The sequence below is a fragment of the Callithrix jacchus genome, chromosome 10 (assembly GCF_049354715.1).
Source record: "Callithrix jacchus isolate 240 chromosome 10, calJac240_pri, whole genome shotgun sequence".
NCBI classification, from domain to species: Eukaryota; Metazoa; Chordata; class Mammalia; order Primates; family Cebidae; genus Callithrix; species Callithrix jacchus.
Genome location: NC_133511.1, coordinates 52,167,963 through 52,186,181, shown reverse-complemented (window position 1 = coordinate 52,186,181; position 18,219 = coordinate 52,167,963). Strand labels below are relative to the sequence as shown.

The 18,219-nt window shown below is 38.7% G+C and overlaps 1 protein-coding gene across 1 annotated transcript in view; it reads right to left on the bottom strand.

Annotated features, from left to right (window-relative positions):
* RAB38 (RAB38, member RAS oncogene family) overlaps positions 1–17,437 on the bottom strand; it is a 68,585-nt gene extending 51,148 nt beyond the window's left edge. The window contains exon 1 of the mRNA XM_002754707.7: positions 17,164–17,437. Coding sequence (XP_002754753.1) covers positions 17,164–17,365 — 202 coding nt within the window. The 5' untranslated portion in view covers positions 17,366–17,437. The remainder of the gene's footprint in view (positions 1–17,163) is intronic.
* Between the last annotated feature and the right edge of the window lie 782 nt (positions 17,438–18,219).

Genomic DNA, 18,219 nt, shown 5'->3' with positions numbered 1-18,219 from the left:
CTTACACTACAATTAACTCCAGATGGATTAAAGACTTAAACATAAGACCTGGCACGATAAAAACCCTAGAAGAAAATCTAGGCAAAACCATCCAGGATATAGGAGTAGGCAAGGACTTCATGAACAAAACACCAAAAGCATTGGCAACAAAAGCCAAAATAGACTAATGGGACCTAATCAAACTCCACAGCTTCTGCACAGCAAAAGAAACAGTCTAGAGTGAATCGGCAACCAACAGAATGGGAAAAAATTTTTGCAGTTTACCCATCTGACAAAGGGCTGATATCCGGAATTTACAAAGAACTCAAACAGATTTACAGGAAAAAAACAAACAAGCCCATTCAAAATTGGGCAAGGATATGAACAGACTCTTTATGAAAGAAGACATATATGAGGCCAACAATCATATGAAAAAATGCTCATCGTCACTGGTCATCAGAGAGATACAAATCAAAACCACATTGAGATACCATCTCACGCCAGTTAGAATGGCGATCATTAAAAAATTTGGAGACAACAGATGCTGGAGAGGATGTGGGAGAAAAAGGAATACTTTTATACTGTTGGTGGGAGTGTAAACTAGTTCAACCATTGTGGAAGACAGTGTGGCGATTCCTCAAGGCCTTAGAAATAGAAATTCCATTTGACCCAGCAATCCCATTACTGGGTATATATCCAAAGGACTATAAATCGTTCTACTCTAAGGACACATGCACACGAATGTTCATTGCAGCACTGTTTACAATAGCAAAGACATGGAATCAACCCAAATGCTCAATGATGATAGACTGGATTGGGAAAATGTGGCACATATACACCATGGAATATTATGCAGCAATCAGAAATGATGAGTTTGTGTCGTTTGTAGGGACATGGATGAATCTGGAGAACATCATTCTCAGCAAACTGACACAAGAACAGAAAATGAAACACCGCATATTCTCACTCATAGGCGGGTGATGAAAAATGAGAACACATGGACACAGAGAGGGGAGTACTAAACACTGGGGTCTATTGGGGGGAAAAGGGGAGGGCCAGTGGGAGGGGGAGGTGGGGAGGGATAGCCTGGGGAGAAATGCCAAATGTGGGTGAAGGGGAGAAAGGAAGCAAAACACACTGCCATGTGTGTACCTATGCAACTGTCTTGCATGTTCTGTACATGTACCCCAAAACCTAAAATGCAATAAAAAATTAAAAAAGGAAATTGACAAGTGGAACCCAATTAAACTAGAGAGCTTCTGCACAACAAAAGAAACTATCAACTTAGTAAACAATCTATAGAGTGGGAGTAAATTCACAAACTACACATCCAGCAACTGTCTAATATCCACACTTTAGAACAAATTTAAATAACTGAACAAGCAGAAAACAGATAACCCCATTAAAAATGGGCAAAAACATGAACAGACAGTTCTCAAAAAGAAAATATACAAGCAGCCAATAAACATGAAAAAGTATCTCATATAACTAAACACCAAAGAAATGCAAATAGATACCATCTCACACCAGTCAGAATGGCTGTTACTGAAAAGTTAAAAAAAAACAGCAGATACTGGCAAGGCTTCAGAGAAAAGAGAATGCTTACACACTTTTAGTGGGAATGAAAATGAGTTCAGCCATCATGGAAAGCAGTTTGAAGATTTCTCAAAGAACTTAAAACAGAACTGTTTACTAATCAACCCAGCAATCCCACTCTCTCATATATATCCAAAAGAAAACAAATAATTCTACCAAAAAAACGTGCACATGCATGTTTATTGCAGTGCTATTCACAATAGCAGAGACATGGAATCAACTTGGTGCCCATCAGTGGTGGACTTGTTAAAGACAACATGGTACATATTCATCATGGAATATTATGCAAACAACAATGAAATCATATCCTCTGCAGAAACATAAATGTAGATCTTTGTAGAAACAAAGATCAGATGGCTGTAATTGTGCATCTTTATTTCTGGGTTCTCTATTCTGTTTCTTGGTCTTTGTGTTTGTTTTTGTAAAAGTATCACGCTGTTTTGATTAGGTAGCCTTATAGTTTGAAGTCAAGTAATGTGATACGTCTGATTTTGTTCTTTTTGCTCAGTATTACTTTGGCTATGAGGCTTTTTTTTTTATTCCATAGGATAGTTTTTTCTAGTTCTGAGGAAAATGATGTTGATTGATTGGTAGGAATAGCATTATCCTAAGTGAATTAATGCAGGAACAGGACAGTAAATACTGCATGTCCTCACTTACAAGTGGGAGCTATACATGAGGTAACCATGGACATGAAGATAATGACAACAGAAACCAGGAACTACTAGAGTGAGGAGAGAAGAAGGGACACGGGTTGAAAAACTGTTGGGTGCTGTGCTCACTACCTGAGTAAGGGGATAATTTGTATCCCAAAGCTCATTATCATGCAATATACCCATGTCTGTGTCATAAACCTGCATACGTATTCCCTTGAATCTATAATAAAAGTTTAGAAAAAAAGGAAAGAAAACCTTTATCTCCATTGGAATTCACTTTCAAAATCTTACTATTCCTCTGTGCTGTTTTAGCTATTTAGTGACTCTTATATGCCCAAGAAAAAGACACCTTCATTGACATGTCATGCAATGTTGTATATTTTTGGTTCTGACCTCTTTTATAAACTCTTCTCTGGTCACTTCCTTCAAAGTGCTCCATGGCCAAGTCCCATAGGATGACTTGTCCTTTTTAAAACATATCCTAAATTACTTTCCAGATTCCCTTGCCTTTTTACATCTTTGTTCCCAAAGCCTGAATTCCCTCCTCATCTCTACTCCCACTCTGTTCAATAAAATCCTATGCATTCTTGAAATGTGCACTTAAATATCACCACATTTGTGGCATACTTCCCTGTCCTGACAGCTGGAATCACTGCATCTTTTCTTTATAAACCCACAGAATTTAAAAAATTCTACACCACTGACACTGATCATGCTGTGCATTCATGCTTGGATCTCTAACCATGACGCTGAAAATCCTGAAGAGCAGATTGATCTTATTTTAATATTGCAAAACTGGAGGCTTATTTCTCCACCTTTAGGATACAATAAGAGCTCAAGATTTTATGGTGGAAATAAATTCAAATGAAGGTTCCTTCTTCCTCTAAAATGCATTATTGTATATTCATGAATTAGTGCTGCATACTGATGAACTTACTCTATACTCAGCTCCCACTTCCAGTAAACAATCAATAGATGTTTATTGGAGGAGAAAATTAACATTATTCCACCAGAGTTATGTGCATATCTGTTGTAACAAGTTTCATCCTGGATTATTATACTTTCATTATCATTCTCATTTCTTTAAGAAATACTACCTTGGAATCAATTTATTCCAAATGATACATGTGTTGAGGTCATAGAACAATCAGTAAATCTAAATGTGACTCCAAGATGTTCTCTATATTTCCAGGAAGTAACAGTGTGGAAAACAGAAAGTAAATATATAATCAACAGTAAATATGGAACTTGCACAATGATCTTCTATTTAAAAAAAAATCAAACTATAATTGCTGAAATGGTCAAAACTGCCATCATAATGGCTTACGCTGGTTTTGAAAACTCAAGGAAAACCGACATACTGAAATCAGAGTCAGGTTGACATCCTAGTGATAATGGTTATTTCCAGTTTTTAAGAAAAGCCTATCTGACAGTCTGGCAGTGGTTCAGAAACTCTTTCATCTGTCTTCATGACTTTACCCATCAAACCAATGACAGAAACATATCAATTAATCACTACTTTTCCAAGTCACCTTGGTGTATATTCTAGAACTCCCCTGATACAATATTCCTCTACAAAACAACAAGTCACCCCATAGCCAGAACCAAATTTCTGCAGTCCCTGTATCAAGCACTGCACTCTACATAGTAAGCATTCAATGAGGTCCTCATGCTGAGTGAAGGAATAATGCTTAATTCCTTACTCTTCTCCCAGTGGATACTTGCAGGCTTATTGTATAATTTAAGATTTTCTATTATATCTGATACGTTGCATTCATCACTTTCTTTCCACTCCCACTAAAATCACTTTAGTTAGGTTTTTGTCTAATTTCATCTCATCTAATTTTATTCTTTAACAACAACAAAAAAATAAATCCCTATAATTTTCCAGAATTATAACTAGGGACATATAACTAGAAAATACAGCTAGTTAGCTAGTTATGTTCTAATAACTAGAAAAAAATCCTTGCCTTCATGATGATTACATTCTACCCTCCAAACTCCTGTGGGATTTTTGAGGTTACACACTTATATCTACAAATTTAAGACTGATTTTCAGACTGAGGTCAAGGTTTGTCCCAACCTATGCCTTGCTAGGCTCTGCTAAGTTCTGCTTCTTGTTTCCACGTACTCCCATACCATGGCAAATCCACTCCCACTGAAAGGTACCCTCTCCCTCATCCTTCGCATGTACTCTAAGAGGCTGTTAGTTTATGTTCACAAAGGACTTCCAGAATAGAATGGAACTAGTAATACAAGTACTCTTTACATATGAATAACAATTAATATTTATTTCTTATTTCCAAGAGGGAACCCCAGCAGGGAAAGGAAGAGGCTGAAGAAAACCAAATCTTTGCTCTAACTCATTTACTTTTATGCCTATTAAACTTTTGCCATTTTAAGATCCCTTCTGACAAATATCTGTTCACAACTCAGAACCGCCCAAACTCTTTGAGCAATTTCCTTAGTTCTCACACAAGCAATGGCTCTCATTTCACCCTACTGTTAGTTGTCATCCCTTACAGGCAAGTTTTGTCTCTACTCAACCAGAAGATAAAGCTAGACGAAGTAAACTGAATTAAGTAAGCTAAAGGAAACAAGAGAATAAGATGGCACAAAAAGTAAATGTTGGCTTTACAGTTGTTCATAAATAATTACCTTACAGAACAAAAGGTAGATAGATTATTGTCATCTACTTTTAAAATACATTTTCAAAAGTATCCTTATTAAATGCTGAATATATACTTAAATTTAAGGCAGTGTATATATGTGTGTATGTGAAAATGAGTACTAATATAGTAGATCAACAGATTTTTTTATCAGAATAATTTTAGACTGGAGTTCAATGCTCCTAGCTTAAGCAAATAACTCATGTGGATGGAGATAAAAAGATCATATAGCAATGTAAGCTCCAACAGTGGATGAAGGATGGGAAGGAATGAAACCAAGTCATGGATGAAAAGTCAGAATGAATCAAGACAGAAGGACCAGCATCTCATGTTTATAACTAAATAAACAACCAACCTAAAAATACCTCTGAACTGTAAGCTCAAATGTATTACAAAAAAAAAAAGACAAAAAAACTATTTTTTAATTACTTAGCATTTGAGACAATACCACTCAGTAGTCATTAAATACATTTTTATAAATGACTAACAAGAGATCTTGGGCTCTAAAGGTTTCACTTTTAAGGAATTTCCAGATTCCTCTAGAGTTGTAACTCCCAAAATACATGCCAAGGTGCTCTGGGGTGCCATGGTGAATTCACATGGATGCAACAGGATATTTTAAAATTTCAAGGCAAATACAGTAGTACTCAAGATCCATTAGATACCCCAGGAACCACTGGCTTGAGGTAGTTCACAGTATTAACACTACATTCCTTTTGATGTCATTGTATCGTTTTGAAACTGGGCTTTGGAAGTTTCTGTGATGAAATGCAAAAATCACGTGAAAACCAATGTGAAACAGGAACGAGTTTCTGGAATGGTGGTGGCACCCATTCCAGCTCAAAGGTTTGAGAGGCTGTTTCATGGCCAAAGCCATACTCATGCCTATATTAAACTGCAGTGATTAAAAATAAAACAAACATAATTTTATTTTAATTTATATGTTCTCTTTTTTTTCTTATTGCTATTAAGTTCTTAAACATAACATTTATGAAGTTATTTGGTGCTATTTAATGAACGGGATTGTTAGGTATTGCTTTTGGCCTAGAGGCACAATGAAAAAAATAACACGAAGGATTTGGATGTGGTGAACTGAGAAAGTTTGAGAACTTACACTATAGTCTCTAGAGTCTAGTGTATTTTCTTTTAATTTAAGACACACACACCACACAATACATGCATACAGATCCCTCAAATACCATATAAATTTTAATTTGTATTCTGATACCAACAAGCACCACAACTATTTTCAGCTTTAATTTTTTTTTGAGGCGGAGTTTCCCTCTTGTTACCCAGGCTGGAGTGCAATGGAGCGATCTCGGCTCACCGCAACTTCCGCCTCCTGGGTTCAGGCACTTCTCCTGCCTTAGCCTTTTGAGTAGCTGGGATTACAGGCACGCACCACCATGCCCAGCTAATTTTTTGTATTTTTAGTAGAGACGGGGTTTCACCATCTTGACTAGGATGGTCTCGATCACTTGACCTCATGATCCACCCGCCTCGGCCTCCCAAAGTGCTGGGATTACAGGCGTGAGCCACCGGGCCGGGCCTAGCTTTAATTTTTAGACTAGAGACTTGTGTCCCTTAGGCACAGTGGTTTTCCTGCCTAAAGGAAAGATGACTGTTAAGTCAAACCAAACATATGGTGTCAGCAATGATGCATGCAAAAAATTCAATTCATTCAATTATTTGATCTATCCAAAAGTATACAGGTTAAAAATTAATAAATTACTCTTATAAAATATAGAATAAGCACCTTCTAAATGCAATATATCACAACCCAGGAGATGTAAAAACTTTTATGCTGTTTATCATGCATTAGGAAACAGTAGAATAACAAGGCTAGAAAATAGGATTTGCAGTTAGACAAATCTCGTTGTATGTCCCAGCATGACCTCTTACTATTGGTAAGACTTTTGAAAACTGTTATGTGCTTGTTAGCTAGTTGATCTGTTTTCTGGCCTGTTTATAGTCCTCTCATCTCTATAATAGGGTTCATAACAGTGTCCATCAGATAAGCTCATTATGACTGTAAATAAAATAATGCATATGAATGCACAGAACTATGCCTGACACTCAATAATTGGTGGCTATTTATAGCATGTTATAGGGAAAATGGTCCTCCCAAAAATAATTTAAATCAATATGTTTTCATCACTCTTCTTAAAAGAGTAGCTTTATGCAAGGCTGATAAACTAATTAAAAATTATATTTCATTAAAAGTGATAAGAAATAAGGCTAAATAATACATCAGAATAACACAAACTACAAAAAGTAGAGACTCTTAAACCAAGTTTACTTCAATGTTAATAAAGTAGTAAAAATTTTTATTGAAAGGCAAATTAGAGTATTTTAATATTATACCTGCCATCTTTTTTCTTAAAGCATATTCTTTGCATTTAACTGTCAGTGCCATTGTTAAAACTTATTTTTAAAATTGTTGTACATTTCTTATTAAACTAAGTGCTCAATTTTAAAGTATTATGTTGCCATCATATACTGCATAAAAATGTATAATTGCTGATTCATTGTAACTATTATTTATTTTTAAATGAAAGTGTAAGAATACTTTCTGATTTAACAAATTTGTTATCACACTGTTTTCTTATTCTTTTTTCTGATGTTGCATAAAAATTGTCCCAGTTTGAGTTATAACTGCCAGTAGATAACCAGTCACAAGTGAACGACTTCTCATTTGCCAGTCTTTGCTTATATTAAAAACAACTTACAAATGCTTAGTTTTTGTATCTAATCTCTGGTTATTAAAATGTTTATAAAGTTTATTTTTACCAAAGAGATGCAATCCATTATGACAAAGGATTGCATAATAAACTTTGTTTTATAACATTAAAAAAAAAAAGTAGAAACTCAGAGCAAAAAGTAATAAAACATTTGAAACTATTAACTATCCTTTTCTTAAATTTTCTACCTCTTGCTTCCAAAAGACTGCCCTTGCTAGGTTCTCCTCCTTCTTGGTGTTTTCGTCTTCTCTATCTCTTTGCTGACTCTATAGTAATTTCATTAAATTATGCAGAAAATAACTTATGGCAGGATTTACTAAAAATTGTAAAGGAAATCTGGATAGGTAGAAAATAACTGTAACACAAAGCTTAATTTGAGAAGTGCTACAAACAAGGGAAAGAAAAGTTGCATGGGACTCGAGGGAGGAAGAAGTTACTACTGAAAGAGAAAACTAGGAAAGTTTCTGTAGAGGAGTTGCCCTTTCAGACGGGTCTTAGACCTCAGGTAGGATTTGGATGTGCCCACAAAGGGAAGGACACATGAACCAGCAGGAAGAACAGGAGCAAAGGATCAGAGGCAGTAAGCATGGAAGTGAATGAGGAATGGCAAAGAGTGAAATGGTTGAAATTTAGACGTCATCATGGAGGCAGGGAAAAAATGATATTAGAAATGCTATTTGAAGCCAAACTGTGCATGACTCTGGGGGTTCCCAGTGCTACGCCATCATCTCCTCTTCTCCACTGCATGAACTTCCACAGGGCTGGGTATCTTCCCAGTTTGATTATCTTTATACCTCAGTGCTGAAGACATCACAAAAACACCTAGTGCTGAGAAAATACGTTTTTAATTATTCAAGCTTTCTTGGTAATAAGCCATGGAATCTTGTGTTCCGGTTCTATTTCTACCATTAAGAAGCTCTTTGGGCCTGAGAAATTAGCATTAGTTTTCCCTTCCAGATCCAGCTTGCTCATTGACCTGGTTGGTTGATGAGTACTCAGGGTTTTAACTCTGTAAAATTACCTTTCAAGAAGTTACTACTTTATATAATGTACCCTAAAATCATAAAAAAGACACAGTTTTGCCATTTGACATCCAAATTAATGACATTTCACTTCAAATTATGGAGACTGTATTTAAGGACCCTCCCCAGTTTTTATTGTTGGAAAAAAAAGAGAATGTCTCTTCAAGAAAAGTGGTTGCCATATCTCTCAATTCCAAAACATACTTTTATATATTAATGTTTATAAAGTGATGAAGTCTTCCAATCATGAACAGAAGTCTATTTTTTATTGAAGAAATGTTTAGATCAATGATATGTCTTAAGAATTAAGGCACTGATGCAATGATTAACTGAAAAACTTTTTATTGAACAAGTACTCCCTGAGTCCCTACGACATGTCCAAATACTATGTTAGGACCCAGGGATACACTTTGGAGGAAAAAGCCATTCCAATGCAGTAGTAGAAGATTTCTATCTGAAGTAGTCATGGAACTTTATCAGAGCAGAAAAAGTGTCTCCCTGAATCTCATGGTTTCAGTAGACATTCTGGAGCAGGTGATATTGATACAGTGAAAAGGACCCACAGGAGTTATCTATGTTAAGAAGAGGAATGTGCTTTTAGCCAGAGACAACTGTGTGAGCCACAGCATCAAGGAGAAGGTACTGGGCCACAATAAGATACCTGGAATGTAAAAATCATAGATGTGAGTGATGAGACTGGAATGAATGGCAAATGAATGACAGTCATGACAGCCCTGACTGTGATGCTAAAAAGTTCAGCCTTTAATTCTAAAAATGAAGTGGATCCATTGATGGATGCCAAACGAGAATATCAACTGGAGAACAACACCATCATGAGGAGTATCACCACTGTCGATTACAAACTGATGGGCAGGGATGGGCACGAGGCAACTGCTGCAATAGTTCCGGCGAGTTGTGAAGATGTGGCTGTTGAAATGAGGAATGAGATATTTATTTTATAAGGTAGAAAAGACAGAATTTCATTAGTACTTGAGAGTGGGCAATGAAAGGAATGAAAGAATAGTAGAAGTTAAAAACCTGAGTTATTTCCAAAGAGTAATTTAAGATCACATAACTTCTTAGTCAAATTCCCAAACAGTTAAAAAAATGAGTAAAACTCAATTATTAGGAACCCCAGGCTAGAGTCTCAGACTTGACCTTGCCAAGTTGAAGGATATCAGTCTAGTTCATTATTCTAGAAGACAAGGATCTTCTCTTGCTGGAATAAACCCAATTTCCCACCCCAGGAGCAACAGGTCCACTGTATCCTTTTGGGAATATACATCCCAGAATCTAAGAAAGTAAAATAAATAAAAAGGCTTCTCAGTGGTTTGAGAGCTTTGAAGGAGTCTCCAAAGAGAATCATCAGAAGAGGCGGAGAAAGGATTCTGCGTGTAACTCAAAGCATCTATTCTTAAAAATTTACCAGGTGAGTGATGACTTTAGTATGAACCTCAAGGACTACTCAACACCAAACCACTTTTACTAAGCAACAGTTATGTACCAAGTGTCATGTTCTACTTATCTTTGGCCCAGCTTCCTCATCTATGAAACTGGAAATAAGAGGACCTATTTGTTAGCATTACTGTGGTATTTAAATTACAAATATTGCTTTTATAAATTGATAAATGTAAGGAATTTTCACTATCACTACTCCTAACATTCAATTTGGTATATGTGACCTTTCCTAATTTGTCTGCTGCCTCCCTCTCATCACCTCCTTCCTTACACATTGTACTCTTTAGCTAAGTCAGATTACTTGAAGCCCACATAGTATTTTCTTATCTCCATGTTATGGCTAAGGTCAGTCCCCTGGTTGACTGTCTTTTAGCTTCTGACACTTTCCCATCAGATCACTTAAGCAGACTAAATAATTATCTCCATGATTATTTTGAAATAAATACCTTTATGCCACACCAGACTCTAAAAGTCCATAAGAGCAAAGATCAACCCAATTTGATCACTCCTAAATCTCTCTGCTTGTCACATGCATTAATAAATTTTCTCAAGCAAGATCTTATACTTCTCGAATCCTCAAGTTTTAAAACTGCACTTTAAGTAAAATGCAGTAACATAAACAAAAATATCAAGTAGCACTTGAACCCTTAATGACAGTTTCTGTGTTCCTCACAAGAAGACCACAATAGGAGAGACACCTGGTTTCCTTTTGACTTCACTAGGCCTCAAGGACTCCAATCACTTCTTACTTTCAAGGACTTCACAAACCCATTCCTCAATTTCTCTATGACCTGGATCTACCTTATTTCTATTTTTCTAATTATCAGTCCCCCAATACCTTATCCTCATCCCTTCCGTTGTTCTCATCGCAGTGTTATAATCTATAGGCAATGGAAAAGATAGATGTTCTGGGAAGATAAACTTGGCTTTGATACACCTGAGAACTAAAGGAGGCAAAGAACAGAGCTAGCTAAGAGGCTACAGTACTAGAACAGCCATGTAAAAAAGTGCTGTCTCTGGTCTGCGGAAGTGGGAAAAGAGAGGCATATTTACTATCTGACGTGGAGACTGGTGACATATGAGGGCCAAAAGAGAAAAGATGGCAGATGTTTCAAGTATAAATAACTGGTGGCAAGGTATTTTGGTTAATACAAACTAGATTTTCCAGTGAATGTGGAAAAAATGTCTAAGTTAGAAATACAAGTAGCATAATTTACTATTTATCATTAAGTGGGGCAAATGTGGATACATTGTATTTCTTTTTTGTTGTTTTTCTTTTCTTTCTTCCAGCTTTTCTACAATGAGCACACATGAGTTTATTAATAGAAAAAACAATTCTGTTTTCAAGAAAATTTTGTTATGGATATGTTCACTCCTGCAGTGTAGTGAAATATTGTACAGGAGATGTTCAGCAGGAAGATGGAATTGTAAGCCTGAAGCTCATGAGTAGTCAAGGGTATAATCATAGTTTCAAAGTCATCTGCATAAAGGTTAAAGCCCTGTGAATACATGAGATCCTCAAAGGAAGAAGCCTGAATTAGAGGGCCAGAGGATGAAATTGTGTCTCAAGCTGTGCAGTGCTGACACACACACAGGGAATGACTGGTGCTACATAAGAGCACAGGAAAGATCACACCAGCCCTGAGGCTTCATCCAACCTCAGATTTAGTCTCAAGAGAGTCGGAGGATGCAATGTGGACAAGATCTCTGCACCATGAGAGTGTTTTGAAGTTACGTCTGTCAATGCTCTTTACCTACTGTTACTGTGATTTGTTTTTGTGTCATCATGCTGATGAAACTGGGATCAAGAATCAAGTCTTATTACTATCCTTCTTTGGTTTCCCCTCACCTAAGTACTTTGACATACCAGGCACTCTTTATATACGTACATACATTTGCTGAAGAGAGCAATCACACATATAGAGCTACTTCTTCCTATCCCCTCCCACTCTCAGATGCCTTAGCTTTCCTTGGTCAGGCTGCTACTTGCTTTTCTATTGGACCAGTCCTCTAAAATCCAGATGACATGACATGTTCTGCCTTGAGGTGCCTTCCCCACATATCCCTCATTACCACTTTGAAAGTTCACCATTTTTGCTCAATGTACACATCATTTACCTGTAAACACAAAGCATGTTATTTTACTTCGCATTTAGAAAATCCGTAATTAGCTAGGCTAGAAACAAGGCAGTAAACTGCCCAGTGGAGCATGGCTCAGACTCAACATGCATTTTGGGGAGCTTTTATTTGACACACTCATCGCCAAATTTAGCTCTTTCTACATTCCTAGACCTATTATCTTGACATTTAAGAGTTGTCTTGTAAAACTCCTTGGAGAAATACAGTCTTTTAGAAATAAGTACTGAAGAGATAGTCAAGTCCAAACCCTATGTTCGGTTGAATTTCACAACCTGAAAGCACCTTACAAACTCTAAAACAACACACCACTGTGACCCAAATAAGTGTCAGAGTTGCTGGTGTGAAGAGTTAGTTACCCAAGGACTCCGGACACGGGGCCCGGGCTGCCTTCATCCTGTTACTTTGTCTGTGGGACAGTTAATGTATTCCTGTGCTGTCTTGTCACATGGCTTAGGTGGGGGAAGTTAGTATAGATGTGCCATGAGTGGAAATATTTTTCTTACAGGGTAGATCTTATTTGAAGTATTTAGAGGCATCTGTTATTTAGCAGAGCTCTGCAGTGAAACTTTTACATGGTAAAGAAACACTCTCTAAATTGTCTGCCAACTTAATTTATTTTCTACTATAGCAATATAAAACTAGAATTAGGTTTTCTGATTACTAACAGACTGGGTTATCTCATTCATGTCAGTAAGCTGAAGCTGAACAGACCAACTGTTCCTGTTCTCCTCTGTCACTTATGATCTCAGATAAGTCTCTTACCTCTATCATTTTTTATCTTTTTTTTAATAAAAAGTGGGTTTAGCACCATCTGCTCGTGTACACCGTTAGCAATGCTGGGAAGATCAAGTGGGAAAATGTATGTGAAAATAGTCTGTAATAATAACAATTACAATAACAAGAATAATATCTGACACTCATTCAGCATTTATTATGTGTCAGGCACAGCTTTGTATAAATTCATTCATTTAATTCTTCTAAAAATTCTAAGATACAGATATTGTTATTATCCCCATTTTCCAGACAGAAAAACCAAGGCACAGAGGCTAAGTAACTCACACAAGTCACAAAGCTAGTAAGTAAAGAAGATGGAATAAATGACCATGTGCTACCTATACCCTGAGCATAGTGATAATATAACATTTTGCTTTACAGAGACCACAAAAGAGTTTCTAAGTATCACAGGAAAATTAAATAATCATCATTTTATAGATGAGGCAATTGAGGTTCAGTAAGGTTTCACACTTTGCCCAATTATATTTTCAGAATACCTATAATTTAGAATATATTCAAGTTATGTCTGAAGTATTCTGTTTTGAAATTGAGGGAAGTAGAGCAAATCTGTTGAAAACAGATTCAATGGTCAATTTTTAATTCTAATGGCCTAACCAGTTACTATACTGGGAAATTATAAATTAAATATGCCGGGACATTTATAAGAATAAGAGTTTAAGAAATATTAGCAACTATCCCTATAAATGTCTCAATGGCTGCGTCAGAGTCCCAAAGCACAGCAAGAGTTCTAGACAAAATAGTATAGTTTTTTTGAAAGTGTGTATGAGCAATTATAGTCTCTGGATTTGGAGGGTAATAAAAAAGTAGAGTCTCAAATGTGAACTTTTTGTTTTCCTTTTCCCTAATTGACCTATTAATTTAAAAAAAAACCTTATACATTCACATCCTAATCAAGATCAAATTTTCAGAAATAGGTTTTTATTCATTTCTTTTTTCTGTATGCACAGTGATACTAATATCACAAATCCAGTTAGAAATAGAAAGGAGAAGGCAAGGTCAACCCACCTACTAATGAAACAACACCTTTAAAAAGGAAGAAGGCATAATCCCTGTGGGCCAGCTGTGGGCCAGGCACTCACAGGCCAGCAAGTACAAACAACATAGCTTGATTCTGAGTCAAACAGAACCAGGTCAATTCTGGCTCTTCTATTAGCTGGGTGGCCTCAGGCAAAGTTACTTCATTTCTCTGACCCTATCAAGAGCCTCTGAACACACAGAGGACCCAGCTGACCCTCTGGGGTGAAATCACTGGAATCCAGGCCAATTGCTATCCCCACGGGGTTTGGTGGGATTTATCACCTTGTTTCAAGGTCTATTTCTTAAGACCCTAGAGCTACTTTTTGGAGTCTTTCAACACCATACTGGCCAATCTACAGGGCTACAAGGGATTTATCATGGGAATTTAGTGGATAAATAGGGCCCTATTTGGCATTGAACCAAATGAACATCAAGAGTCTAGCTGAGCCAATATTCCTTCAATAACAGGTATATATCAGAACAGTGCAGGTTCTCCCTGTCTCATTGAACACCCACAACCTTCTCAAAGCTAGCCCCACTAACCTCCACCACCTGTTCTCTCCAGACACACACCGGAGTTGAACACTAGGAAGGGAGAGATGCATTCTTATCTGTGGACAGACAGGCTGTGATTTGAAGGTATTATAAGGTACACCTGGCTGACTGGAGTCTGAGTGGGCAGTTGAGGCTGGAATTCACATGAGCTCATAACCCATAGGGCGCCCTATGAAGCTTAAACCATGAAAAGTGGAGCGCATGCATGCTCCAACCATTTCCCACAGTGGCCTGGCTTCTACCCAAGTCACTGTGCCTGTTGTCCAATCTCTAATTCACCTGATAGGGCTTTTGGGCTTGAGGCTGCTAAACACAGGTTACCACTAAGCATTACACCTCGGGAAAAACAAGCTCCTCTACTGAGATGTTGAGCATAACACCACCACCACAGTATCTGTAGAACAAATGTCTCAAGACTACAGATTTCTTATTTATTCAGACTTCTGTGACTATAGCCTCCACAGCAACTTCAGGCTACAAACATGGCTACCAAAGCGCTTTCGAGCTTGGGAGTTAAACTGCTCCTGACAGTATGTTGTAAAATAGCAAAGCTGAAAATGGTGATAACCTGGGGACAAAGTATATATGCCATATTGGGATCATTATTAGGAATTAATAATCACTTGCATATCATATCCTTCTTGCCTAGCATTTATATGGGCTCAAAAACTGGTAGCTAGTGTAGTAGTAATCCTTGCAGATTTCTTAGGAACAGGCATGATCACCTTCAGCTAACACTGTTGGTTGCTTATCTGTCATTTATTGAGAGAAGGCATTCTCCCTGTTTACAAGTAAGGAAACTAAAACAAGGAGGTTAGAGAACTTACCTAAGATCGCTGCTACATATGGAGTAGAATAAGGACCCAGATGGAAGCAGTTCAACTCTGCAATTTGGGCAATTAATCACTACACCCTTCCATCTCCTCTGTTTATGTGAGGAGACAATCCACAGATATAGAACTTGTCTGCTGTCATACTCTAACTTGGATTGTACATAAAAGTCCAAATTACAGCTACATCCCCTTTTAAACAGCAAGCTATTTCTAAATCTGAATCCTGAAGATTTTCATGCAGCAGAAAAGTTTTCAGACATTATGACACACAGTAACAAAGTACACAGAGAGAATTTTTGTAGATGAAATGCCCCATCCAACAGTAGCTGATAACATCTCCTGGTCTCTGATAACCTCCTTGCTACTAGAGCAGCTGAAAATGACTCCAAATGCATGAATCTGCTCATTTGTTTACTTGACAAAAGAATAAGGCTCATGATTAAAAAGGCATGACAGTCCCCACACCACAAATGCCCTTTCAAAAATTTTCCACATTTGTTCTGGCTTCAAGCCATGATAAAGTGTTTCCAATTAGACATATCAGCTAAAATGAACCCATTTTCTGAAACAGAAGTGGGTAGTTTAGGTCCAGTACTTATAAAGTGTGGTTCCTGGTGTCATAGACCATGAAATAGACATGAAATAAGACTGTTTGAAGTTGTTCCCAAGGAGAATCCCAGAAGATCTTTAAACTTCTGAGCAAGAAGATCCCTGACCCTTGCCCAACTCCATTCCACTTAATAGTGATGCAACTGAGCTGAAGAGACTTGTCCAAAGCCACTGAGCAGGTTAGTTAGTGGCAGGGCTAAAATCTATAATGAGGAGTTGGTCATGCCCAGATTGCAAATAGCCTAGTCCAAGGATTCACACTTAACTTCTGGTACAAACCTGTGGATTCAAATTCTGATTTTAAATATTGTAAAAACAAACAAAAAACCTCTCATTTTCCAGATCTCTCAATGAAAATTTTAGGGCCAAATAAAGAAATCATAAAGCTACCATAGGCCCTTACATAAAAAATGGCTTTAAAATATATACACAACCTCGTTTTGACAGAAGACAGAGAGCCAGAGAGAAATACAGAAAGAGAAGAAGAAAGAATACTTTGCTTCTGACATATACACACAAAAGTACTTGGCTTCTTGAAAGGGTGGAAAAAATCTCAAGCTCCTTTGTCTTAAGGGCAGAGAGAAAGGTGACAAAATTTGGAACAAAGTGAAAGACTGAAGACAAGAATGGTCAAACTCCAGCTAGCCTGGAACTATTCCCGTTTCCGCTGTGAACCAGCCTAGGGGCTTCCCCTCGGTCGGCCCCTGCACGGAAGGACGTGTGTGACACTGGGCTGCGTCACTGGCAGAAATGCCCGCGCCCAGAAAACGAGCTGGAGTGGAGAACAAAATGCAATTGCAGACGATCTCCCTGTGGTTCCCCTGGGGAGGCCTGCTCTGGGCGGAGAGATCCCAGGGGAATGTGCGGGAAGGAGCTAAAGCAATAGCCCCAAAGCGCCAGGGAATGCACTTGAAGTTTCAGCTAGGGCGAGAAACGTTTTTCTTTTCTTTGAAACTTAAGTTTCCAACCCACCAGGAAAAAATCCCTCGCGACCTGGTGACTTCGATTTCACGCTTGGCCACAAGCCGCTGCCTCGAGACTGGACACTGGCCGCGAGGCGCTCTCGCCTCCTAACCCACTCCCGCAGCGCTCACCTGCGATATCCCACAGCTGCAGGCGGACCACGGTCTCCGGGTCCCAGTGGAGCACCTTCAGCGCGAAGTCCACGCCGATGGTGGCCCGGTAGTGCGAAGAGAAGTTCTGGTGCACGTAGCGCTTGATGATGCTGGTCTTCCCCACGCCCAGGTCGCCAATCACCAGCAACTTGTACAGGTGCTCCTTGTGCGGGGCCTGCATCCTGGCGGCCGGCCCGCCGTGCCGAGCCTGTCCAGGAGAGCGCAGCCCGGATGCGGCGCGCGAGAGAGACTCGGGGAGCGCGAGCGTGGGTGCAAAGGAGAGGCGGCGGCGGGGCGGGGGCCGGGGGACGGAACTCCTCCCCTAGGGGTTAATCCTCCTTCCTACTCCACGGTCTTGGAGAGGGGAGGAGACAGGAGCGAGTCCCGGGACTGGCAGCTGAAAGGGGCTCGCGTGTGGTTGCCTGTTGCAGCACTTACTTGTCCAGCGCTTTAGAGTTTCCGAAGAGCTGTTTTCGCCTGTGATCCCGGTCACAAACTTGTGAGGTGTGGATCTTATTTTTCACGTTTTGCTTGCAGAGAAAACTGACGGTGAAAAAGTACTCTGCGGGAGATGGCCGGTGAAAGGCCCCGCTGAACCCAAGGGTGAAGTCACAGGGCTCCCAACAACCCCACACTGTAGAGAGAAAATGCAGTATCAGGAAGCCCAGGGCTGGCTGGGTTTGGTTCCTGCGTGCCCTGGTTTTTAAGTCGAGAGACCATAAGTAAGTCATTTGAGCTCCCCCAGCCTGTTCTTTCTCAATGAATGACAATGCTGACCTCTCAGCAGCTTGGAGGTGTGATCGCTGAGAACTTTCACACGCTTTCAACTGGTAATCAGTTAACAAGGAGGACGATTGGGCTGAAAAGGCCAAAGGCACTCGTGACTTTCAGCCTCTTCTCATGCCCTAAAAACTCTGAGGTGCACAGAGACAATTTTAACGATCCACTAGATTATTACAAATAATAATGGCAAACATTTATTGAGCACTTGCTATAGGCCAGAGGGTTTAAAAATGATGTCTTTTAATCATCCCA